A 24071-nucleotide genomic window follows, 5' to 3' on the forward strand; every position below is an offset into this window, starting at 1 on the left:
CATTCCATCCATTCCGCAGTAGGCTTGGGAGCTCGGCAGTATTGTTACAATGTCACTGACGAAGAAGAAGCGGGTGGGGTGGGGTCCAGCAATTAGCTCAGGGCCAGCCGTAGCCGAGAGGTGGAGTCGAAGTCTACGAAAACCCGTCGGCTGCGGGGCCAAGCGGGCCTCGGGCTCCCGCAGCTGCGAGCGAGGCCCGCCGAGGCCTGGCGGGGAAGAGCCGCTGCAGCCCCGCCAGACCAGGCGCGCGCTCGGGGCACTGCGCATGCGCCGCTGCCGGACGGAAGCCGGGAGGGGGCGGGGCCGGGACCGGGGCCGAGGCCGGCGGGCGCGGGGGAAAATGGCGGCGGCGGCGGCTGCGGCGAACGGGACGGGTGGGAGCAGCGGGATGGAGGTGGATGCAGCAGGTAACGGGCCCCGCGGGGGCGGCCCCTACAGACGGCCTTCGAGGTTGTGAAGGCCGCCTTCCTGGGTCCTGGGAGAAGTCAGGAGGGCGGACGGGACATCGGCCCCTGAGGGAACCGGCGGGAGGGATGTCTGGCCCGGGCTCTGCCGTCTCCGCGGAAGGACATGGGCCTGGATACTCACCTTCTCTCCTCCTCCTCCCCCCTTAGTGGTCCCCAGCGTGATGGCCTCCGGAGTGACAGGGAGTGTTTCGGTCGCTCTTCATCCCCTCGTGATCCTCAACATCTCAGACCATTGGATTCGCATGCGCTCCCAGGAAGGGCGGCCGGTGCAGGGTGAGCGTTAAGCCGAATTCTACAGCCTCCTCTGGTCGTCTCCCCCAGATAATGGCCTATTTTCCTTCCTTTCCTGAAGCCAGTTCCCCCTCGCCCAGGACTTGGTTCACTCTGACCCCAGGCCCTCAGAGGTGACTCGGGAGCTTGAGGATTCCTGACCCTCCCCGTGTCCTTCTCTTCCCAGTGATCGGGGCTCTCATCGGGAAGCAGGAGGGCCGGAACATCGAGGTGATGAACTCCTTTGAGCTGCTGTCCCACACCGTGGAAGAGAAGATTATCATTGACAAGGAGTATTATTACACCAAGGAGGAGCAGTGTGAGAGGGGAATGCAAGTGGGCAGAGTGGGAGGAAGAAAAGTGAAGTGGGGAAGATGGAGGAGGTTGGGAAGAGATACACAGGACATGGGGCGAGTACTATGGAGAAGTGAAGACAGAGTAATTGAAGAGATCTTAGAAAAAGGACACACTCAGGTATTCTGCCCAAAGAAAGTAAAGGATGAAAGCATAAAAGGGGTTAATTATTCTGAAGTGAGCCACGATTTGAGGGGGGAGAGAAGCTGGTGAAAATACACCAGGAGTTTCAAAGTAAGGAAGCAAGGTTTAAAGAAATGCTTTGTGCTCTGGCCCCTTCCTCTCCAGTTAAACAGGTATTCAAGGAGCTGGAGTTTCTGGGTTGGTACACCACAGGGGGACCACCTGACCCATCCGACATCCACGTCCACAAGCAGGTACACATCCCCACCCATGTGCATGCTGGGCCAGAAGAGAGGATGAGGGGGAGATGGGCATTGCCACTCTTGTCTGTCGTCTTCCTCTTCCAGGTGTGCGAGATAATCGAGAGCCCCCTCTTCCTTAAGTTGAACCCCATGACCAAGCACACAGATGTGAGTACACTGACTCCATGCTCACTTTGTCATGCTTGTCTACCCTCATCGCCTCTTTTATTGTGTGACATCTCTATTGAGTTGAATCTCCATTCTGCCACTTAAGAGCTGTGTGACTTTGGGTTAGTCATTTAACCTCTAACCTGCATTTTCTCATGTGTAAATGGGAATAATCCCTCCATCATTGGGTTTGATGAGAAAATCTAAAGTGAAAGGGCCAAGCCCATTTTTTGGCACATAGTATAGGTTCAGGTGCATTTAATGTGAGAGCTGTTCTCCATCTCTTTACAGCTTCCCGTCAGTGTTTTTGAGTCGGTCATCGATATAATCAATGGAGAGGTAATGCCCTACCTTTCAACCCTCAGATCCTGCCCCTGGTGTTTCCTGCTTTTGACTTCCCCTGTATGCTCCATAGGCCACAATGCTGTTTGCTGAACTGACCTATACTCTGGCCACAGAGGAAGCTGAACGCATTGGTGTAGACCATGTGGCCCGAATGACAGCAACAGGGAGTGGAGAGAACTCTACTGGTAACTGAGGTGGAGGGTGTCCTTGGAAGTGGGGGTGGAAGGTATGGTCACAAGCCTTCTCAACCATGGCCTGTCCTTATCCCCCTGCAGTAGCTGAACACCTGATAGCACAGCACAGTGCTATCAAGATGCTGCACAGCCGCGTCAAGCTCATCTTGGAGTACGTCAAGGCCTCTGAAGCAGGTAGGACGGGGTCTCCCTGGCACTCTTCTTTCCTGGTGAAGTGACAATATATTAATGCAGCCACTTTTTGTGCCTTTAGGAGAGGTCCCCTTTAACCATGAGATCCTTCGGGAGGCCTATGCTCTGTGTCACTGCCTCCCAGTACTCAGCACAGACAAGTTCAAGACAGACTTTTATGATGTGAGTGTAAATCCCAGGATGGGGAGGTAGGGCTTAATGCTGTCATTACTGCATGCAGGACTTGGGACTCAACTGTTCCCTGGGCATGCTGTGAGGGACCTAGATCCCCTGGGGAACTGGTTCTTTCTGTTCCCTCAGCAATGCAATGATGTGGGGCTCATGGCCTACCTTGGCACCATCACCAAAACGTGCAACACCATGAACCAGTTCGTGAACAAGTTCAACGTCCTCTATGATCGACAAGGCATCGGCAGGCGGATGCGGGGGCTCTTCTTCTGAGAGGGTACTTGAAGAGGTGATGCACAGGGGTCCCTATGTGCTCCGCAGGCCACAGCTGTTGCAGAGGGGAGGGGTGCTACACTCCCTTTAGAGAAACCTGTTGTTAATAAAAGGGGAGCAGCTCCTCAGCACCCCTTTCAGTGGCTCTGTCCTCTGTTAGGTACCCCACAGGTTTCTCAACCATCTTAAAGGAGACCCTTGGTTCCAGCCTTGTGCAAAGGCAGGAGTCCCTTTTTATCATCAGCTCTTCTCCATACTCTTCAGTGATTGGGGAGTTCACTGCCACCTGAAGTGACTCCATGTCTGGTCAGGTGGACTATGTTGAGCAGAATGCTGCCTGCTTCCATCTACGCAATCTGTTGTTTAATGTCTTCCTATAAAGGACTACTTTCCCAAACTTAATTCATTTTTTCACAGAGTGGGAGGATGAGGGATATTAAGCACATTTCTATCAAGGACAACTGAAAGCCTTGATCCTATGGGCAGTGAATATTACCGAGGCTTCCCAATTGTTGCTCGTTTACTGAATGCTTGCTACACTGGGTACATATTTGCCTGACCTATAGGCACCTCAGCCTGACGAGGCAGAGGTGCTAGTGTTTATACTTTAGAGATGAGGCCAGGTGATATAAACATGGGTATTGTCCTGTGTAATTACTTGTGCCAGACATTACATTTCACATACCTTCCTTTAGGTCCCTGATTTCCATTACCCCCTGAATAAGACTTTCAAGTAGGAATTGGGGATTAAGGAGGTGTAATGAGGTGTAGAGGCATTTCAGAAAGAAATGGAGAGGCTGTTTCATTGCTACTGTATCCTCTGAACCTGAGTGGCACCTCAGTATACACTTGAGCCCAAAGGAGATCTGGGGAAAACAGTCTCTGTACAGTGGATTCTCATCTCACTGCATCCCATGTCTATATGGATGCCTGGCAGGTACTTTATACTCAGTGCATTTATGGAGTGGATGAAGGAAGACAAGTATAAAGCAAACAGGATATGCATCTAGAACACACACAATACCTCATTTTAACAAAAGGCAGCAATCTACAAACACTTTATTAGCTAAAGGAATAAAACAAGTGCAGCTCAGAAAAAAGAAGGGATTCTCTTTTCCCCTCAAGGGCAATTTAGGCCTTTAAAGGAAGGGGGAGGGACGTTTGCGCGCACCCTGCAGAGCAGACCCTAGCGTCACAAGTAGGTTGGAATCAGACAAAAGTGATCCGAGTCCGGGCAGTATTGACCTGCCAGACATTTAATTCCTCATACTCATCTAGAGCTGCCTGGAACTGGGCAGGTGTGAAACCACGAGATATGCAGCGCTGCTCCGCCTCAGAAAACCGGACACTTCGGCCTTCTGAGACCAACTCCCGGACAGTGGCAAATATCACATCTGCTGGTCTTTGGGTCCTGAAGGCAACAAGTGTTGGTGTGTAAGGTCAGGGTACAAACAAGAGCACCCAACATGTCAGAGAATAGTGGTATTACAATTCTGAAGCCACCATCATACATGTGTCATTGCAGAAGCCACAGGTTAAGTGGTCTGCTTAAGTTTTCCTCTTCCATTAAACCACTCACCTAGCTGTTTGTCCCTTGTCACTCAGTAGTGAGTCCTTTGACATCTCCATTAGCCTTATGGCTTCATTCACATCTTCCTTTTCTACTGTGTCCACCATTCGCAGACGTGCCTAAGGGGAAGGTAGGGACAGATGGGAACAGGAGGAGGGGAGTGGAACAGTCAGGGAACTCCCTTCTGTGTTGCCTACTCAGAAAACCAGTGGAGGCCCCCTCCCCTCCCCTATAAACATCCGCAGTGTGGGGCCGGCACTGTCAGACCGAGACAAGTGCAATGCCCAGGGCAGCGTCCAGCAATTGCCCAAGTCTCCGCCTCTCAACACTGGCCAGTCCCGGTGTTCAGCTGTCCTGCGAGGGAGACTAGACCCTTCTGAATTCCAGTGGGCTCCCCACCATGACAGATGGAGCTTGGGGAGCTCAGCCAAGAAAGCGATTGGCAGAGAGGTATCCCTGGGGCTCGGGAAGTGCTAGCTCAGCAGTAGGTCAGGTAATCACACTACCTGCACGAACAGCACTTTGGAGCCCCCAGGACTAAGGTCCAAGATGTGAGGACAGAAATGAAGATTTCTAGCACAGGATCTAGGACATAATGAAATTCACCCCACCCACCCCCATAGTGAGGTTTGAGCAGAAAGGCCTTTCCCTCCATGGACGCTGTGCATGCCCTGCTGGAGCAGCAAGTACCCACAGTGCGGTAGCACGAGAGGACCACTATCTGCACTGTCAGCACTTTAGCCCCAGCAGGGCCTGAGTGGAAGGGAGGAGGCAATGAGAAAGGACAATGTTACTGCAGGCTGCCCAGTAATAGTCAAAACAGATAACCCTCCAGCAGAATAGGAACTGGGGCACTCACCAGAGCAGTGGATAGTCGCAGAATAGCCAGCAGAGTCCTGGCAGAAGTATAGGTGGCGTCCTTACTAGCCCAAGCCTCTCGCCTCATCTCCACGTATGCTGCTGTGATATAGTCGGCCAGAGACTCTGGCACCGTGGGCTGTTTCTCCCGGCACATAGCTATGTATCGTCTGTGAGAAAGCAAGAGAGATTTGGGAGAGTACGCTTTTTCCGTGTAAATTTCCCATTTAGGAAAACTCTTGCCCTTGCTGGTTTAGCTCAGTGGATAGAGGATCAGCCTGCAGACGGAAAGGTCCTGGGTTCAATTCCGGTCAAGGGCATATGCCCGGGTTGTGGGCTTGGGGACGTGCTGGAGGCAGCCAATCAATAATTCTCATCAGTGATATTTCTGTATCTCTCTCCCTTCCTCTCTGAAATCAACAAAAATAAATAAAAAACCCCGAAAAAAACAAACAAACAAAACTCTTGGGGTTAGGGAGGAATTTTTAAGTAGAAGGAAAAAAAAATAGTGGATTATCTGTGTGGCTTGAATATCAGATAGATTTCTTGGTACATTTAAAATTATTTCGATTTTTAAGGAAAATGGCTTATGCATGAGTAAGACAAATCCACTTGTAACTAGAGATGGTCAAGTCCTCTCCTGAACATGATTATGGCTAAAGGGGACAAACATATTTTGTTTGCTTTAAGACAACTGTTTACTTGAAGAGACTAGGTAACAGGGAAGAAAAACTTGAGGGACTATTAGGAGCCCTTGCACAGACCTGTGGAGAACATCATGACAAAGTATCCTTGGAGCAGGACCCAGCCTTGCCTAGAATCTGAACCTGCCTCATCCAAGACAGGCCAGTGATGTGCAAGATTAGTTCTGATGTGTGTTCTTCTGTGGCCAGCCTCGGGGGGGGGGGGGGGGGGACGAGACGACTAGATTCAATGTTCTCAGACCCATAACATAGAAAGGGATGGGCAGGGTGGTAGTAAGACTGAAAACTTTTTTCAAGAGACACACAAGGCCCAAGATACTGCCACACAAGGTGAAGCAGACCTGTCCTTCCTTACTCAGCTCTCCTACCTCATAAGCTTCATGTCCAAAGGTTCAAACTGGGCGGGAGGCTGCCGACTGTGCTGGTGTACATAGGTGATATGCTGGGCCAACCTGGGAATAGTGGAGGCAAGGAGGAACACTCTTTTTGATGCTATGCACCCTGTGCCCCAACTCTTATCTTCCTCTTCCCCGGGCTCCATTGCCTCACAGTGTGGTAGGGAAAAACATTACCAAGAAATCCTTACCAGCATTTCAGCCCAGACCCACCATTTCCCTAAGAATTGTGGAACCATTTTCATGAGCATTTGAGGGCTTTCCAATTTCTCCTCCCTCCCAATCATCTCTAAGATATGTCTCCTTGAGTGTTGAGCTTAATTCACCGTAGGTCATTGTCTCGGTCAGGGCGGTCCTGGATTAGCCAGAGAAGGTCAAATCGAGAGAGGAGTGCGGCAGGAAGCTGTATGTTCTGTTCCAGGCTGCGGCGAGGGTTGTAGCGCCCATAGGCAGGGTTGGCAGCAGCCAAGATGGAGCAACGGGCATTGAGGGTGGTTAGAATGCCTGCCTTGGCAATGGAGATAGTCTGTTGCTCCATGACCTCATGGATGGCTGTGCGGTCGGCCTCAGCCATCTTGTCAAACTCATCGATGCAGCACACACCCTGGTCAGCCAGTACGAGGGCCCCACCCTCTAAGGTCAGTTCTCCAGTTACAGAGTCTCTCAGCACAGCTGCTGTAAGCCCCACTCCAGAGGAGCCGCGACCTGTTGTGTACTGGCCTAAATGGCAGGGTCAGGAAGACAGGAAACAAGCAGACATGTTTAGCAAAAGGGAAAGGAACAAGGAAAAGAGCAAGAATAAGGCAAGGACACAAGTAATGGGGACAATGAAATGAGGCCTGCACTGATCTAATCTACTTGCTCAACCAGGCCTTCCTGGGTAAAGATCTATCTCCCTTCCCCAACCCTCTCCCACCTTTCAAATCCCCAAAGAAGAGAATAAATGTGGTGATCCTATTCTTGTTTCTACATTTACCTCCCTCCCCGAGTCTGATTACTCACTGCGGGGGGCCAGGCGGTCAATGTAAGACAGGAGCTGAGACTTAGCCACACCAGGATCCCCCATCAGGCAGATGTTGATGTTGCCTGGAAAAAGAAAGCCCCTGCGACTGTTCTCTTAATGCAAGTTGTCCAACAGAGCCTACCCCACTCCCATACTCAGGATCGTTTCTTCTGGTCCATTCTGGTGCCCATGAAGCCAAGATGCCAAGTCTTGCCTTCCCTCGTCAGAGCCTCCCCCTCAATTTCCTCCTCCTTTTTTTTTTTTTTTTTAAAGTAAACTAGTAGTGGCACTTTGCTTATGCTATTACCAGCAACGTTTTATAGCAGATACATCAGACAAGTGGGACATCTCTTCAGAATTCAATCTGCTGAACTATGCAAGCATCACAGTATCATTTCCTCTTACCCCTGATTTTCATGCCCCGAGGAGACTGGTCCACACCTCCCACCAGAAGGAGCAGCAGCGCCTTCTTTACATCTTCATGCCCATATATTTCTGGAGCAATGGAGGCTGCCAGCTTTTCGTAGAAATCCTCCTCTGAGGGCAAAGTGAAAATTAGGAAAAACAGTGCTACGAAGAAACATTCCTGGTCTTTCCCCCAGCTCTTCACCTGCAATTTGCCTCAGCTCCTCCTTGCTCAGTTCTCCAGACCCAGACTCATCATCCTCACTCTTACTCATCTTCACAATCCGATGGGCTTCCAAGTAAGTTTCTGAGAGTAAACCCTTGAACAGGAAAAGACCATGATATGAAAGAAGTCCACATTATTCCTTCAGGAAGGAGTTCCCGATAAAACCCTTTGTTCTATTTTGTTTTGCGGTTAATAGTTTTCTCTGTGGGTGTGGTGAGGGTGAGTGGGCAAGGGGGAAAAGGGAACATTCCCTCCCTTCAAACTCCCTTTCTTACCTGTACCACCTGCCGGAACCCAGAGCGCAAGATTGGCAAGAAGATACCAGTGACACTGATGTGGTCCCCAGGCTGGGCAATCCGTGTATTCTCTCCTTCTACCAACACCGTGATGCTACGAGGGATATTTCCCACGGGCACTTGGTCACTCTGGGGGATAAGGGTGCACAGGCAGGGAAAAAGAAACATAAGGCCCTTTAGGATCTAAGCTCCTGCCTAGGAATCCCACTCTCCTACTTCTTGACCCACCCTAGCTTCAGACCAGGCAACAGGAATACGAAAGCAGAGATCTCCTTTACCTCTCCCCAGCTCAAAGTTTCAGTTAAATATCCCTCCTGCTCTAGGTGACTTCTCTGCCTCACCTCCTCCTCCTCTTCTTTCTTTCTTCCACTTGTGAGTGACTATAGTATTCAAATCGACGCCCAAGCTCCATCTCCCCTGGGCAACACCCCCAAAACTCACATGTTCTTGCATCTTCATCTCCTGGAATTTTATGAATTTGGAGCCACGTGTCTGTAAATATAGTCGCCCTCCTGAACGGTTGGTCTGGCACTCTTGGCTCGGGCACATAATCAGAGGCATGAAAGTGGGAGACTGGATCTAGGATGTAAGAAAGCATCAAAGGAAGTCAGAAGAAAATGAACCACTCAGAGTCAGTCACTTGCATCATGTTTTATCATCACAGAACTGTCAAGAATATCTTGAACTATTCTGGGATAACAGCTGACAGGGATCAAAAACACAAATGGATGGTCTACATATCAGAAAAAGAATGAAAGGTGAAAACACAGATGTTATTTTACAGTAAACGGAGAAAAGGATAAACCTCATAGACAGAAATTCTTACGAAAAACACTAACAAGTGCATTCCCGTCCCTACTTCATACATACCGGCTGGTAGGTCTCTGCCCCACACTGGTCACAAGTGTAAGTGGCCACCACCATTCTGGGTTTAACTTCAGAGACACGAGTGACAATTCCACGTACAGTTACCAATTTCCCTACAGAGTCAGCCCGCACTTCCCGGATCACACGAGGCTTATTACTACTTGGGCCTTGAAAGTACAGTTCACTGAGAGAGAAAATAGTCATTAGCAAGGTCCTGAAGAACAAATTCCCACACCTTTCCCCACTGCGATCACTCACAATCTACGCATGAGTTCAGGAGGGTACTGGTTCTGGGGGCTTCGGGCTGCCCCAGGGTCCCGGCTCCGCTGCTCCATCATCAGCCGGTGCTCAATGTAAACATCCAGGACATCTTTATTTACCACCTACAGGCAAAGGAAGGAGCATGGGAAGAATGAGGGGCAGGATGGGGCATAAAGGCCAGCAGGCAGAAATCACCCCTCCTTCCTGCTAGCTCAGAAAACAGAAAAGTTCTTCGCCCTGAATTTTCTTGCACTCACCTCCCTCTCCTTGTACTGAGGCAGCAGCTCTTGAACAGAATCAGCAAAGAGCCTCGCATAGCGCTTGGTGTTCTCACAAATTGAGTCTACCAGCTCAGGGTCCTCCTCGGCCACATCATCTAGGTCTATGTACATTGCCACTTGTTCCCGATGAGCCAGTCGAACCTGGGGTGGGGAAGAGTTGGGAAGACCCCAGAGTCAAGTTTACTGTGCTCATGCAAGGACCCTTCACTGTGAGCTCAGGACAGATTCCAGGTCTCCCCAGGGGAGAAATAGTGTGGGACAGCAGTACTCACTTCTTAACCCCCCAAAAGACAGCTTCCCAACTCCTAGAAACACCTCAATTATCACAAATGTAGGACCATATCACTTACCAAGTGCCAGGTACCGCACTAAACATACGTCATTTACAGACAGATGGACGTGTTGAAATAAGCCAGGCCACCTTACAGCTCAAGGTACCATTCCCTCCAATCTTAGACTTACCAACTGGTTCCCATACTTGAACTGCTTCTTGCCAAACTCGTCATCCTGGTAAAACTCTTGTAGGAATTTCTTCACTTTTTCTATAATGTAAATATAAAATCATGATGATCAACCTTCCTTTCTTTGAGGTACCTTTATGCAAACCCCTGACAGAAATCTAAGAAACCCACTCTTGTTTAAGTGACTAATTAGTTATATGAACATTCAAATCACCCCACCCCACGTAATTTTCCCCAAACTGGGCAGAACTCCTTTTCACAAGTCTGTTTTTATCTAAAGAATAAGGGGGCACTTGGCAGTTGAAAAATTGCCCAACACCCTCCCCCTGGGGTAATTTCAGTGTCTGCCTTCGTTAGAAATCTCGGTGCCCGTTCCCAAAGGCCTCCCAACTCCCAGCAGTAAACTCAAGTCTCAAGGTTCTCAGCTTTTCTTCCATAACTATCATTCCCCGTTTTCTTTCGGTGCCCTAAACCTTTGCCACTACGAGTCCCATCCTCCACCCCACCCCCTCGGCCGCCACTGCTTCCGCTCTTAGTAAACAAAGAAGCACATGGGCCCAGATGCCGCCGCCTCACAGCGCGGGATTCCTCCGCCGGGGGAGCCGGTCCGGCCACTGGCCAGCTGGTCCAGGGCACTCGTCGTCCCCCTCTTGGTCCCATACTACCTCCTCTAAGATTCGCACTAAAACCCTTAATTCCAGGCACGCCCCCGCTCTCGGCAGCCCTCTCGGAGGCTACCGCGCGGAAGGACACTGTTTACACACGGAGCTCCCTCCGAGGCGTCGCGCAACTTCCGCCCGCCTTCACTTCCGCTTGTAGGATGGACTAACATGGCCAATCCCCGCGCGCAGCGGCCCGCGTCAGCCCGCCCCCGGGGCTTCGACATCCCGGGAGAAGGCGGCGGCTTGGGAGTGCCGAAGCGCGCGGAAGGTAGCGGGGCGAGCGGGGCCCGACTCTACGCCCTAGATAAGACCTTCCGAGGTCCCGGTCTCGCCCAGGCGCGACTGTCTCCACTCGAACTCCCAGCGGGACTATCCGCCGCCCCCACTCCTTTCCCGGACACCATCACTAGCTCTTCTCCGACCTCGGGTCTTCACGTGCCTCCCAGGCACCGTGTGCCTTAGCCACGCCGCTTCTGGACCCCGGCTCTGGCCTCGCGCGCCGAGCGGCCCCAGGACCCTAACTCACATCAACAGGTGCTGGCCGGGAGAGTTCCCGCGCCGGACGTCCCTCCCAAGCTTGCAGACCCTCACCTTTCTCCAGCGCGTAGTCCTTAAGAGCCATCGCTGCTGAGGACCGTGCAGCAGCAGTTGGCGCGCTCGGGTTCTCACTCTCCCGTAGCAGCGAACGTTCCCGCTGCAGACTGTGGCTGACCAACCGAAATTGGCGCGAAACGTCGCCCAACACGTGACCGGCGCAGCCGCGTATGGGCCAATCCGATAAGAGGTCCTCTGTCCCGCCCTCTCGCCGCGGGCCCAGCCTCGACCAATCACCAGGCGAACCTGGGCTGAGTGACGGGGAAGCGACGTGGGTGATGAAAGAGACAGGTTGGGCGGGGTGGGGCAGGCGCCGGATTTCCCGCGTCAGAGGAGAGTCGGTCTTAAAGGGCCAGCCTACACGCGTCCCTTTGTTCGGGGCTGCGGTCCCTTTCCTCTCCTTGTCCACTCTGCAGAACGGCCATGATTTCCCAGTTCTTCATCCTGTCCTCCAAGGGCGACCCACTCATCTACAAGGACTGTATCCTTGACCCACGAGTCCACGGGGGGAGGCTGGGGTGGGAGTAGTGTCCCAGAGCTAGCTTGTGTCTCCGGCTCCTTAGCTGTCCTTCAACCGGTCAGTCCGCGGGGACAGTGGAGGCCGGGATGTGGCCGAGCTCTTCTACCGGAAGCTGACGGGACTGCCTGGAGAAGAGTCCCCGGTTGTCATGGTAACCACAGGGGGTTGGAGTGCTATTCTGGCAGGTTCGGGTGGAGGGGACGCTTCCTCCCCCTCGGGGCTGTGTCCTTGAGAGCTTCCCATTGGGGTGGGGGCCGTGCATTCCTCCAAATAATATTGAGGAAAGTTTATTGAGCGCTAACGATATAGCAGGCACAGCTCCTCGCATGAGGAAGGAACTCTCATGAACCCCACTTTACACTTGGGGAGACTGGGCCCTTGGGAGGTTTCTGATTCGCCCGAGGTCGCACTGCTGGGCAGTTGGGGAATCGGGGTACCAGACAAAATCTCGTGGGCCCTTAGGCACAACTCCCTTCCTGACGCTTTCTACCGCCCCCCCCCCCCCCCTTTCTGCCTCAGCACCACGATGACCGGCATTTTGTTCACATCAGACACAGTGGTCTCTATTTGGTGGCCACGACTTCAGAAAACATTTCTCCCTTCAGCCTCCTAGAGCTGCTCTCTCGGTGAGGAGGGCGGGGCGGGGCAGCTGGGTGTTGGGGTGAGAGGAGGAAGAGAGGCACACGCCATCCTTTTTCTCAGGTTGGCCACCCTCCTGGGCGATTACTGTGGCTCCCTGGGAGAGGGGACCATCTCCCGCAACGTGGCCCTTGTCTATGAACTCCTGGATGAGGTGTTGGTAAGGCTCCGAGATGTCCTTGGTTGGCCCTGTTCCCTAAAGAGCTGTTCCTTGATGGTGAGGCCAAGGCCACTCCATCTCACCTCTTTGCTCCACGGGCCCCCCTAAAACGGCTCTTCCCCGTCGGTAGGATTATGGCTATGTGCAGACCACATCCACAGAGATGCTGAGGAACTTCATCCAGACCGAGGCTGTGGTCAGCAAACCCTTCAGCCTCTTCGATCTCAGCAGCGTGGGCTTGGTGAGTAGAGAGACAGAGGACCAGGAGGGAGAAGGTTCGGCCGGGAGTGTCAGACCTGGAGGACTGATTGCTTCGGGTGCTTTGCAGTTTGGGGCTGAGACACAACAGAGCAAAGTGGCCCCCAGCAGTGCAGCCAGCCGCCCCGTCCTGTCCAGCCGTTCTGACCAGGTGAGGGACGCTAAACAGGTTCAGACCCTCTGATTCTGTTTTAGGGGATCCCAGAGTCCAAGATGCCTGCATATCTTTCCACCTCTCCTAGATTTGGATAATCCAGTCCCTTCCCATACCTCGTGTCCCCCACCCTGGCCCTAGCGTCCACCGCTCTGTCCGTTTTAGAATACAGGCTGTTCAGCCTCCAACTACCCAAATGCCCTCTCTTCCTCAGAGCCAAAAGAATGAAGTGTTTTTGGATGTGGTTGAGAGACTGTCCGTACTGATAGCATCTAATGTAAGTTTGGGCCCCCGCCCTGGAGCTGGGGACAGGTAGTATCTGGCAAACACATTTGGGGAGGTCATCTCTGGGCACTAACGTCTCTGCCACTCTCAGGGCTCACTGCTGAAGGTGGATGTGCAGGGGGAGATCCGACTCAAGAGCTTTCTTCCCAGTGGCTCTGGTGAGAAGTCTGCAGGGTGGGCCTAGGGTTGGGTGTGGGACAGACTTCTTGGTGGGGTTTGTGGTGGTATTTGGTGGCCTTTTCTGATGTCCTTTTTCTCTGGCAGAGATGCGCATTGGCTTGACCGAAGAATTTTGTGTGGGGAAGTCGGAACTGAGAGGTGAGAAAAAAGTGGGTCTTTCTCTCCTACCAGAAGCTTCATGCAGAGAAGTTAGAGACAGATCCCTATCCCATCCCTGCTCTTCTCTCCCAAAATACGGCTTAGCAGAGGAGTCTTTCCTTCTAGGTTATGGGCCAGGAATTCGGGTGGATGAAGTCTCATTTCACAGCTCGGTGCAACTGGATGAATTTGAGTCTCATCGAATACTCCGCTTGCAGCCACCTCAGGGCGAGGTCAGGATGGGCTGGCCTAGCATATTCCATCTACCCAAGGGAAGGGAGGCAGTTCAGGTGTGAGGGGACCAAACTGATCTCCGTTTCTCCCTCATCTTAGCTGACTGTGATGCGGTACCAACTCTCAGATGACCTCCCCTCCCCGCTTCCCTTCCGGCTCTTTCCCTCTGTGCAGTGGGATCGAGGCTCAGGCAGGTGAGACCATTTCCAGTTCTAGAATTTCTCTGGAACCCACGTCAATAGGTAGATTTATTGTGGAGGCACGGTGGTTAGTGGTATAGGTTACAAATTAGAAAAGGCACCCTCCCTCCACGTGGACTCAGCCCCATGAACACTAGTGACTAACAGAGTAGATTTCAGCCCTTCTCTCTCCTTCCTTCAGTACATGAATGGGGGCTGGTGAGATGCCAGTAGGATATGGCTAGAGCAAGCATGTCAAACCCGCGGCCAGTGGGCCGCATGCCTCGTTTGCATGCCGGCCACGAGTTTGACATGCTTGGGCTAGAGTAACGGTGTCGTATTCTCTCATCCAGGCTCCAGGTTTATCTGAAGTTACGATGTGACTTGCCCCCAAAGAGGTATGAGTGGGGGTAGCCAAGACTAGTTCAGCTATAGGGAGTAGGAGAAAGGGCCCAGATAGATACCTGTCGCTATGGCTTTCAGATGCAGCCACCAGCCTAGGAATCAGTTTAGTTAGAGGCTGGAGAGTTTGGGAAGGGGGTGGGGTGGAACTTGTGCTGAATTCCAGCTGTGACATTAATGAAGCGTGGAGACAAGTCACTACCTTTCTGGGGCTGACTCTGTTCCTTTCATGTTTGCAGCCAGGCTCTCAATATCAGGCTTCATCTTCCCCTGCCTCGAGGGGTGGTCAGGTTAGTGTGTGTGCATTATGGTTTTACCAGCTTCCCTGGACAACAGGATGGCACTGGGGAGGAGAGTATATACTGCGGGGGTGGAAGTGGTCTGCCCCTGAGGCAGTCGGGCTGAGCCTAGCACTTTCCAAACTCCAGCCTGTCCCAGGAGCTGAGTAGCCCAGAGCAGAAGGCAGAGCTGTGGGATGGAGCCCTTCGCTGGGACCTGCCTCGGGTGCAAGGAGGCTCTCAGCTCTCAGGCCTTTTCCAGGTATCAGCTGCTGATTCTCTAAGGCCCACTTCTCCCTCCATTTTCAGCCCCAACTCATGTCTCCTAATATAGTTGCTGCGTTGTTCCCACTAATATAATCACCTTCCTGGCCCCACGGCTCCCCTGCCCACCTTCCTCTCTGTCTTCGGCACTCATCCCTCTGCCTCTATCCCTCACAGATGGAAGTCCCAGGTCTGCCCGGGCCTCCTGGTCAAGGACATTCCACCTCAGCCCCTCCTCTGGGGCTGGGCCCTGCGAGCCTCTCCTTTGAACTTCCCCGGCACACGTGCTCCGGCCTCCAGGTTCGCTTCCTCAGGTTGGCATTCAGACACTGCAGCAATGCCAACCCCCACAAGTGGGTGCGACACCTAAGCCACAGTGATGCTTATGTCATTCGGATCTGAGGCTCCCCAAACAAGGACATGGGCAGAAAAGACGGTGGCCTGTGGTTCAGGAGGAGGAGGATACTGTCTTCTCCATCCTTCTGGCCTGTGGTTATGGATCTGGCTGGAAGAGACCCAAGTCCTAGAGACCACGAGGGCTCAACAGGTTAGATCCTTCCATTGTATCGGACACAGGAAGGACAGGTGAAACAGAACTTATAAATCAAACTTTTATTATGAGGAGCTGGCTGTACAATATCTAAAAAGAAAGTTAAGGTGAAGGAAGCAGATGACTACTTCCTTCCACCCAGCGTGTGTGTGTGTGTGTGTGTGTGTGTGTGTGTGTGTGTGTGTGTATGTGTATGTGTGCGCGCGCGCGCGTGCGTGTGTGTGTGCAGAGAGAGAGAGAGAGAGACTCTTGGGAAGAGAAGGTTGGCAGATGTGTGACAGCATCAAGGGGCAGGCTGAGGCGAGCCAGATCCAGGGGGCTGGGAGCCATTAGCCTTTGGAGTCCCTGGAGCTGGAGGAGGACTATCTCCAGCTTCCTGTTTTCCCCCACAGAGGGCACTGCCCCCAAGTGGGGAAGGGGCTGAGGACTGGGGAGGGACTGGGGAAGGGTGGGAGGTGGGGGGGCCTCCTTTGCCGTCCCCTGTTGGGGGAAGAGAGACCACTATGTACTTCTGGACACTGCCGGGGCCAGAGGGGGCAGTGCTGGGGGGTGCAGCTGTGGCAGTGGAGACCAGCTTGACAATGGGCTGCACACTGGGGACCGTGGTAGTGACAGGAGAGGTGGTGGTAGAGCCTGAGCCAGGGGCTGAGGTGCTGAGGGACAGGACCTGGGAGAAGAACGTAAAGTCAGTGTCTGTTATCTTGCATCCTCACCACTCCCCAGGCCTGGGGGAATACCTCACTTGCTCCAACCAAATAATCAATCCTCTGATTCATCCTCTGGGGGAGAAGCTATGGCCTTCGGGGCCCCTGGGAAGTGCTCCTTCTAGCTCCTGTTTTGGGCCCAGAGGTGACTGGGCTCTACTCTGGGGTCTCTCAGGACAGCATGGTGACATGCTTCCCATCATCCCTGGTACCATAGGGCTCTACATACCTGTTGGGTGGATGAGGCACTAGAGGACGATGACATTACAATAAACTTGGTGGGAGGAGGGGAAGGCTGAGGTGGAGCAGCAGCTCGTGCAGACACCAGTGTCTGGACGGGCAGTGCAATGGAGCCAGGGACCTTCAGCAAGCCAGGGGTCCGAGGGCCAGGTTGAGGGGCCTGAGAAAGGGTCAGCGTGGGTCGGGGCTGTAGGAGGAAGAGGCAAGAAGAAACTATCAACATCTAAGAAAAAGGGCTCATCTTGCTCCTGAGTTGGTCTCACTGGGGTGGGGGTTTAGCTGCCTCCAAAACTTTTGACTTGGAGGGCCCCGGGTTTTAAAAAATTCATGCTCAGCATGGGCATGCCTGTAATTCCACATCCCAACGCAAACTGGGGCTCTGTCCCGCCCCCGTTATTCTTCATTCCTCCTCTCCATCGGGTCACCCTTCCTCCTCCCTGGACTGTCACTGACCTGAGTGATGGTCAGAGTGGTCCTGTTGACCTGTTGAGCCTGCAGAGCAGCTTGTGCCCGGGCCTTGACCACATGGGAGCAGAGGAGGGGCCCAAGGGACCCAAATTCTGCCCGATAGGCATCCTGATTGTCAGGTGGTGGGCGCAGCTTTGCCAGAACAGGGGCACAGTGCTTCTGTAGAGATAAAGCAAAAAAAAAAAAAAGCAGGTAGGAAGAGGGTTGGGATTCTCAGAAACGTGGTGAAGGCATGAAAAAGGCTATTACCATTTCAGTATGTTCTTGTTGAAGGCCAAACTGCTGGCATAGCAGTGTGTATAAGGAATGCTGTGGTTTTTCTTAATAAGAAAACATAGGCACCAATTGGTGTGAACAGAGAACATGCTAAATACCCTGGTAATATCTGAGAGGTAGTTCTGGTCCATAGCGCATTTGCTGTACACAGAATGGGCCAAAGTGATGCAGAAGCATGAAGGGTAGTGCAGTCTGGAAGCCTTGAGATTTAAGACCTCTTATTTCTTATTTAACTCCTTTGTGCCTCAGTCTTTTCCATCTGCTAAATAGTATTGGACTCTGAGGTTGCTCTGAATATATGAGGCAAAGATGGGATAAATGAATAAAAGACCACATTCTTGCTAAACATTGTACCTGTGTGTGTGTGTGTGTGTGCGCGCGTGTGTGCGCGCGCGCGCACACGCGTGTGAGAGTGTGAGGGGGGGAGGGAGGATCAGTGGGAAGAAGCAGGGGGCGGGCAGGGGGCTCTGGTCACCAGGAGGAGGCTCTGCACGTGGTCAGCTCCAATTCGGTCAATGTTGCTTAGCACAGGGCCATCCAGGACACTTCGGATCCGCTCCCCCTCCTGCTGCAGCCGTGGCAGAATCAGAGTTTTAATCACCTGTTGGAAAGGAAGGGGAGAAGCCAGGGCCCTGGGGTTACCACGGAGTCTCCCAGGTGGTGGGCTAATTGCCCACTATGACTTCTTGATGCCTCCCTCCCAAGTGCTTCCCCACTGACATCATGTCCCAGCTCGGCCAGGCCTGCAATGGAGCCGTAACGTGTAGTCCATGGAGTCTTCTCATCCACCCAGCTCTGTGAGGGGATGGAAAATAAATCCAGGTAAATGGGCCTGAAAGCCTAATTGGTAAGGACCCAAGTCTCATAAACACACTTTCCTTGTAGATCATTAAGACATTACAGATATATATGGCATACGGCTCAAGTCCCATTCCCAATCCCTCTGCCCTCTGCCCCTTGTTTTCAATTTCCACCCACAATTGACCCACCACCACTGCTCTCATTGTCCTGGTGACAACCCTGAGGTAGAGATGTGAAAGGGCTTATGATCCTTATTCTGGCTCACCTTGGTGAAGGTCTTGGTGATCCGGGACTGGATGTTGTTAGTGGTTGTGCTGAAATGCTTGCAGATCTGGGCCACCAGGCGGGCAGCAAAGTCCCGGAGTGCCCAGTGATTGTCCACATCTGGCCTCAGACACAACTGTCTGCTCACGATGCAGGTCATCACAGCTGGAATCAATTCATGCACCTGAGAGAAAAGTGATAAGGCAGCTAATTATGGTTACTGGCTTACTGTTGGTGGCGGTGAGGTCTCCAAAGCCTGGGATAAGAGGTGGGTAGGCAGGACCACTCACGTATTTTTCTAGATACAGCGTAGGGTTGTCCATCAGTGCCTTCACCATGCGCATCAAATAGATGAGCAGGGCCAGGTTGTTCTGCACCACGTTCACACGGACCTATATGAGGGAGAAGTGACAGGGCAGGGAGACACTTTAGATGAGCTTCCCCTGCCAACTCCTCACCCCTTGGAACCTCATTCTAGGGCCTTGACCACATGGGAGCAGAGGAGGGGTCTGAATCCTCTCACCCCCTCTGAGATGAAGGTGCTGAATCGTGGCAGCATCTGATAGAGCCCTGGGTCTGTTGCGATGCTCTGAAGGGCTTCCTGTGGGAGGAGGGGAATGAGTGAGGTGGGGGCAGATACCACGGGGAGAACCTGTGAGGCCTCCAAGAGAAGGGTCTGCGGTAAAGGCAGGGTGGTGGGGCCTCACCGCTCTCTTGGCTTCACATGACCCCACACAGGCTTCAGTGATCTCCTTGTAGTACAGTTGCTGCTCCACAGACAACTCATGGATACTTCGGGGCTTTAATCGAAAAGGGCCCCCCTCCAGGAGGGGTGGTGCCTTCTTCTCTTTCCCTGTGTAAATTGGGAAGATGGGCTTGAAAAAGAAAGCTCCAGAAGCGGCCTCAGTATCAGAGAAACCTTGACCCTCTACTCTACTCACCTACCCAGGGAGACCTGGCTTCCCTTACGCTGCTTGGTCCCTTCTGGGGCTTTCTGGCTGACCTCACCCAATTCACAGTGACTATCTGGCTTTGGGGAAACAGCCGAAGAGGCCTGGCCTAGCAGTACTGACCTTTGCCATCAGCTGGAGCAGCCCCTTGACCTTTGCTTTTCAAGGGTCCATCTTCCTCCTGGCCTGGCTTTGCTGACTTCAGGGGTTCTGTGGCCTCAGCCTTCTGCTGCTCTTTGGGAGCTGGTGGGAAAGCAGTCAGTTGCAAGACTGTTGAGAGGTAGAAGGAGGGGCGGGGTCGGGGGGGGGAGACAGAGGGATGGGCTCTGGGCAGGGAGGTTACCTGGAGGTGGATTCTCTGGGATAGCTGGCTGGCAGCCTTCAATGCTCAACCAATGAGCTGTGAGGAAGGAAGGTATCAAGTTGAACTGCAGAGGAATACTAGGGAGTCACTCCACACTAAGAAACGTGTGTTTTCATTCCTGTTCCCACTTCCTGCCACTCACCAGGGATCTCACACTGAGTGTTTCATCCTTGTGAGTCTCCTTAAACCCATAAGCATTGCCCCTCCTTTCCTTCCCCTGCCCCCCGCTCTCCTTTCCCCCAACCTTTGAGGCAGACATCCAGGGGCACCCGGGGCAGAGGGGTATTGATGATGTCACTCAGGTCAACCTCCTTCTCCTCATAGAAGTAGAGTTCCCGGCCCCCACCAGAGGCGAACCGGAAAGGAATGAACTCTTGAGCATGGAAGCCATACAGTGGCTATCTCAGGAGAGAGAGAGAGAGAAAGACAGCAGGATGAGAAGGGGGCCCATGGGAGGCCTGTTCTCACGCCCCTGCCCATCTCAGTCCTGTGTGTCCCAATCACCTCCACGTTCTTTAGCTTCAGTGCATAGTCAATGTCACTGGTGGTGAGCTTCTGCCGCTTCCCCATGTGCATGAATTTTAAGGCATCCTGGGTGGGAGAACAAATGTCAGCCTGAGACCCCGAGGAAGGGGGCCTGGGCATCCTCCTCAATACAATGCAGGGCTGGGTGGAGGGGCCGGATTACCTGTGCAATCTCCTTGATGCGGTAACTGACTTCATCTGTCAGCAGCTGACAGGTTTCCTCCTGAATCTGGGCGATGCCCATTGATTCGGCCACCACCTTCATGGACTCCGAAGGCAGCACAGTGTTGCTGAGCTTCAGCTTCTTCTCCTCAGCCATTCTGGAGCTCTTCCTCCCTCCCCTGAAGGGTGATGCCCCAGGGTGGAGAGATGGGAGATCCTGGGGGGAAGGGGTGGGCAGAAGAGATAAAAAGAAATGTGAGACCCAAAGTAGAGGGCTGTCTGCTCAGGAGAGGCCACAACAAACGGAGGACAATGAGGATGTGAGGAGGGAAGAACTCGTGGTACCTTCTGTCCATCCCCGCATGAGTCAGCATTGGGTGTAACAGAAGGAGGTAGCAATTTGATCCAGTTCAACATAATTTATTGAGCTCTGACTCTATGCCAGGCACTATACAAGTGAGGCACAGTAGGAATGATCTTGACCCTCAATTTAAATACCAGCCCTAGCATTACTGTGCTGTGTTACTAGGGCAGGTTACTTCAACTGTCCCTGCTTTGGGTTTCCATATTTCCATAAAATAGGGAAGACCCTTTTTTCCTAAGGTTGTTTTACGCATACTTTCCTCTCTCTTGTCCCTTCTTGCATTATTACTTGACACAAATACAGTTCTGGTTAAATACAACTTCTCACACCCTGACCCTATATTCTTGTACAATTCAATATGATGAGAAAAATACACAACCATCATGGCTAATTACCACTTTAAATTCATGGCCACAAACTTCAAATGGGCCCTTAATCCTGCCAGACAAGCATACTGTAACTCACTGACTCAGTCTCCTTCTGTCCTGTGTCCCTCTCCCTCTGTCTCCTTCCCCACTTCTGACCATCAGAAGGGACCTCCAGGCTTTCACCATGTCTACCCACCGAGTAGCACTGTGCCCACATACCTGCCTTCCCACCTGTTACTACAGAGAAACTGGTCATGCCCGACACCACCTCCAGCATTGTTCCAGTGTTTGTCCCATCTCCTCTGTCATCAATTTCTCAACCTACCAGATCATTTCCATCGGCCTACAAAATACAGTTATTTTTCCTAGCTTAAAAACAGCCTTAAAAAGAAGGAAATTCTGACACATGCTACAACATGAATGAACCCCGAGGACATTATGCTGATTGAAATAAGCCAGTCACAAAAGGACAAATATGGTATGATTCCACTCGTGTGAGGGTCTTTAAGTAGTCAAACTCAGAGTCAGAAAGTAGAACGGTGGTTGCTAGGGGCTGGCGGAGGGGGAATGGGAAGTTATTGTTTAATAGGGACAGAATTTCAGTTTTACAATGTGAAGAGTTCTGGAAATGGATTGTCGTGATGGTTACACAACAATGTGAATGTATTTAATGCCACTAAACTACACTTAAAAATGGTTAAGATGGTGGGCTTTCTGTATATTTTACCAAATTAAACATTAAGACAAATCTTTTATTTCACTTTCTCTATATGATATACCCCATTTTTTCTCCTCCTTGCAATACAACTCCCTCAAAAAGTTGTCTTAACTTTGTTTCTAATTCTCCTCTCCTCTCTTGAACCTACTCCAATCAGGCCTTTGTCCCTCTAGGTCCCTGAAACTCTCAAGGTCATGGATGACTTCACATTGCCAAATCCAAGGCCCACTGTCCTCATCTTCTTTCACCTCAAAAGCAGTTCATAGCATAGCTGACTACTACTTTCTGAAAACTTTTTTTTACTCCACTGTGGCACCAACTTCTGGTTTTCCTCCTACCTCACTGGCCATTACCCTCAGTTTCCTTTTCTGGTTCTTCCTCCTCACCTGCTTAATGTTAGAATGTCCTAGGCCAGTGGTCGGCAGACTCATTAGTCAACAGAGCCAAATATCAACAGGACGACGACTGAAATTTCTTTTGAGAGCCAAATTTCTTAAACTATGTAGGTAGGTACATTGTTATTAACTTAATTAGGGCACTCCTAAGGCTTAGGAAGAGCCACACTCAAGGGGCCAAAGAGCTGCATGTGGCTCGCGAGCCGCAGTTTGCCGACCATGGCACTAGGTGATCCAACCAGATTCCTCCTTTCCCACTGCAGGTGCCCATCATCTATCACCTGGAGAACTTCAATAGCCCCCGGAGAAGCTCTTCCGGCTTTCACCTGGCTCTTGACTTCTACTCCCAACACAGCTGCCAGAGTGATTCTGTCAAATTCTAAGTCAGATTGGGTCACTGTTCAAACTCTGTAATGGCTCCCCATTTACCATCCAGAAAAACCCAAAATTCTTATTATGGTCCACAAGGCCCTCTCTGCATGACATCTCTGACCTCCTTTCCTTCCTTCTTCCAGCTCCACTGCCCTCCTTGCTGTTCAAACCTGAGAGACATGCTCTTGCTTCATGGCCTTTGCTATTCCTTCTGCCTGGAATGCTCTTCCCCAGATGACAGCCTGACTGCCTACTTCCACCGCCCTATTTAACACCACACTCCACCCACCCTCTTCCTCCCCGTGGCATCTAACATCCAATCCATATTGTATCATTTCTTATCGAAGATCACCACACCTCCTCCTCCCGCGCCGTATGGACAGAGAGCTTTGTCTATTGTGTTCACTGATGTGTTCCAAGTCAGCAGACTGTTGCCCGAGACACTGTAAATATTCAATACATATCTGCTGAGTAAATGAACGAACTGTGAGGATTAGAGATCTAAGCGCTCAATACACACTCGGTACCGGTGTTATCCAGAGGAGCAAGTACAGGCCCAAGCTTGGAATCTACTGTCTGGCCAGCAGGAAGGGGGCTCGCGTAAAGCTGGCATTGGGAAAACGGATGCAAAAGTGTTCAGGACCGACTGCGACTGCGGGACGTCGGTGGGGCTGGGGCGGACGCGCGGAGGGCGTGAGAAGATGGAGACCAAAGAGAATTTGGTTCTTCCCTACACATCCAGCTCTCCTCCTCCACTCTGGTCTCATTTGCCGGGAACACACTTATTCACACATACTCTGCGCCTGGAGCCGGGGTACAGGAAGTGGTCGTGCCCCAGCGTCCAGGCGAACTACGAATCCTTCAACACCCGGCGGTCTCTGCCAGGAAGAGCTCACAGCGCTCGACAGCCCCTCAGGCCGGTGGAGTCGGCGGAAAGCCTTCACCGAGGACTAACCTGAGCGAGAGCCAACAGGAAAACGGGCCCGCGGTCCCCCGGCCGGGGGTCCAGCTCGAAGGAGCCGGGAGCCCACCTCATCCCCCATCATCCCTCCAATGCAAACACATAGAGTCCCCACGCGCACGGACACGCCACCAACCGTCCTCTTCCTGGTCCCCGCACAGGCCCGACAAGGGGTCTAGGCCGGGGTACCCCTCGACCCCCTCCCGCCAGCCGAGCGCCCCAGGAACGAAGAGCTCTCACCGCCGCCAAAGCGCCGCTCAGCCGGCGCTCGGCGCCATGTTGGCCCCGCCCCCTCCCAGGAGCCGGTCCTGGCAGAGAAAAGGAGCCAGTCCCTACCCCTTCTCTGAGCAGGAATAAGTTCTCTAGACTCACGGCCTGAAATTATGTAAAAACTCTGTGTCTACAGCTACATGGCAGGAGCAAACACTTCTGTGGTGATGACTTCTGCGTATCCCCTCACTACCCGGCGGCCAGGACCTTCCGGAGGCGCCACAAATCCCAGGCGGGGAAAGCCGGAGC

At 52.4% G+C, this 24071-nt stretch overlaps 4 protein-coding genes and 1 non-coding gene across 16 annotated transcripts; 2 read left to right on the forward strand and 3 right to left on the reverse strand.

The window, feature by feature from the left end:
- The first annotated feature begins 304 nt into the window (after positions 1-304).
- On the forward strand, positions 305-3193 carry COPS6 (COP9 signalosome subunit 6). The gene is made up of 10 exons (XM_036307857.1): positions 305-407; positions 615-740; positions 925-1056; positions 1380-1468; positions 1562-1624; positions 1916-1963; positions 2040-2154; positions 2245-2337; positions 2417-2517; positions 2656-3193. Exons 1-10 carry the CDS (start codon positions 341-343, stop codon positions 2794-2796), a joined length of 975 nt encoding a protein of 324 aa, XP_036163750.1. The 5' UTR covers positions 305-340; the 3' UTR covers positions 2797-3193.
- A 631-nt stretch (positions 3194-3824) lies between these two features.
- On the reverse strand, positions 3825-11530 carry MCM7 (minichromosome maintenance complex component 7). Of its 5 annotated transcripts, none has more exons than XM_036307844.1 (15): positions 11377-11530; positions 10125-10204; positions 9639-9803; positions 9379-9503; positions 9124-9304; positions 8695-8832; positions 8233-8382; positions 7937-8051; positions 7732-7863; positions 7326-7409; positions 6650-7043; positions 6297-6380; positions 5226-5394; positions 4376-4485; positions 3825-4207 (listed from the first exon to the last, which is right to left on the reverse strand). In XM_036307844.1, exons 1-15 carry the CDS (start codon positions 11405-11407, stop codon positions 4006-4008), a joined length of 2160 nt encoding a protein of 719 aa, XP_036163737.1. In that variant the 5' UTR covers positions 11408-11530; the 3' UTR covers positions 3825-4005. The 5 variants fall into 5 exon arrangements, with proteins under 5 accessions (XP_036163737.1, XP_036163735.1, XP_036163739.1 ...); XM_036307842.1 differs by lacking the exon at positions 11377-11530 and adding an exon at positions 10862-10880; XM_036307846.1 differs by lacking the exon at positions 11377-11530 and adding an exon at positions 10789-10849.
- Positions 7651-7718, reverse strand: LOC118657230. The gene has a single exon (XR_004967943.1). It is a non-coding gene; the product is annotated as a small nucleolar RNA SNORD77 (small nucleolar RNA).
- A 130-nt stretch (positions 11531-11660) lies between the features above and the next one.
- On the forward strand, positions 11661-15691 carry AP4M1 (adaptor related protein complex 4 subunit mu 1). 2 transcript variants are annotated; one of them, XM_036307854.1, is made up of 15 exons: positions 11661-11860; positions 11962-12050; positions 12419-12525; positions 12602-12698; positions 12829-12939; positions 13027-13107; positions 13325-13387; positions 13487-13553; positions 13660-13713; positions 13840-13946; positions 14047-14141; positions 14480-14524; positions 14768-14818; positions 14957-15068; positions 15248-15691. In XM_036307854.1, exons 1-15 carry the CDS (start codon positions 11803-11805, stop codon positions 15470-15472), a joined length of 1362 nt encoding a protein of 453 aa, XP_036163747.1. In that variant the 5' UTR covers positions 11661-11802; the 3' UTR covers positions 15473-15691. The 2 variants fall into 2 exon arrangements, with proteins under 2 accessions (XP_036163747.1, XP_036163749.1); XM_036307856.1 differs by lacking the exon at positions 14480-14524.
- On the reverse strand, positions 15668-24068 carry TAF6 (TATA-box binding protein associated factor 6). Of its 7 annotated transcripts, XM_036307848.1 has the most exons (16): positions 23793-23807; positions 20720-21449; positions 20376-20591; positions 20192-20278; positions 19932-20085; positions 19667-19723; positions 19447-19566; positions 19081-19226; positions 18897-18974; positions 18664-18765; positions 18375-18557; positions 18029-18103; positions 17784-17909; positions 17018-17191; positions 16554-16751; positions 15668-16287 (listed from the first exon to the last, which is right to left on the reverse strand). In XM_036307848.1, exons 2-16 carry the CDS (start codon positions 20789-20791, stop codon positions 15904-15906), a joined length of 2172 nt encoding a protein of 723 aa, XP_036163741.1. In that variant the 5' UTR covers positions 20792-21449; positions 23793-23807; the 3' UTR covers positions 15668-15903. The 7 variants fall into 7 exon arrangements, with proteins under 7 accessions (XP_036163741.1, XP_036163744.1, XP_036163742.1 ...); XM_036307851.1 differs by lacking the exons at positions 20720-21449; positions 23793-23807 and adding an exon at positions 23925-24068; XM_036307849.1 differs by lacking the exon at positions 20720-21449 and having other exon boundaries at positions 23793-23868.
- Between the last annotated feature and the right edge of the window lie 3 nt (positions 24069-24071).

Source organism: Myotis myotis, unplaced genomic scaffold (assembly GCF_014108235.1).
Source record: "Myotis myotis isolate mMyoMyo1 unplaced genomic scaffold, mMyoMyo1.p scaffold_m19_p_5, whole genome shotgun sequence".
NCBI lineage: Eukaryota > Metazoa > Chordata > Mammalia > Chiroptera > Vespertilionidae > Myotis > Myotis myotis.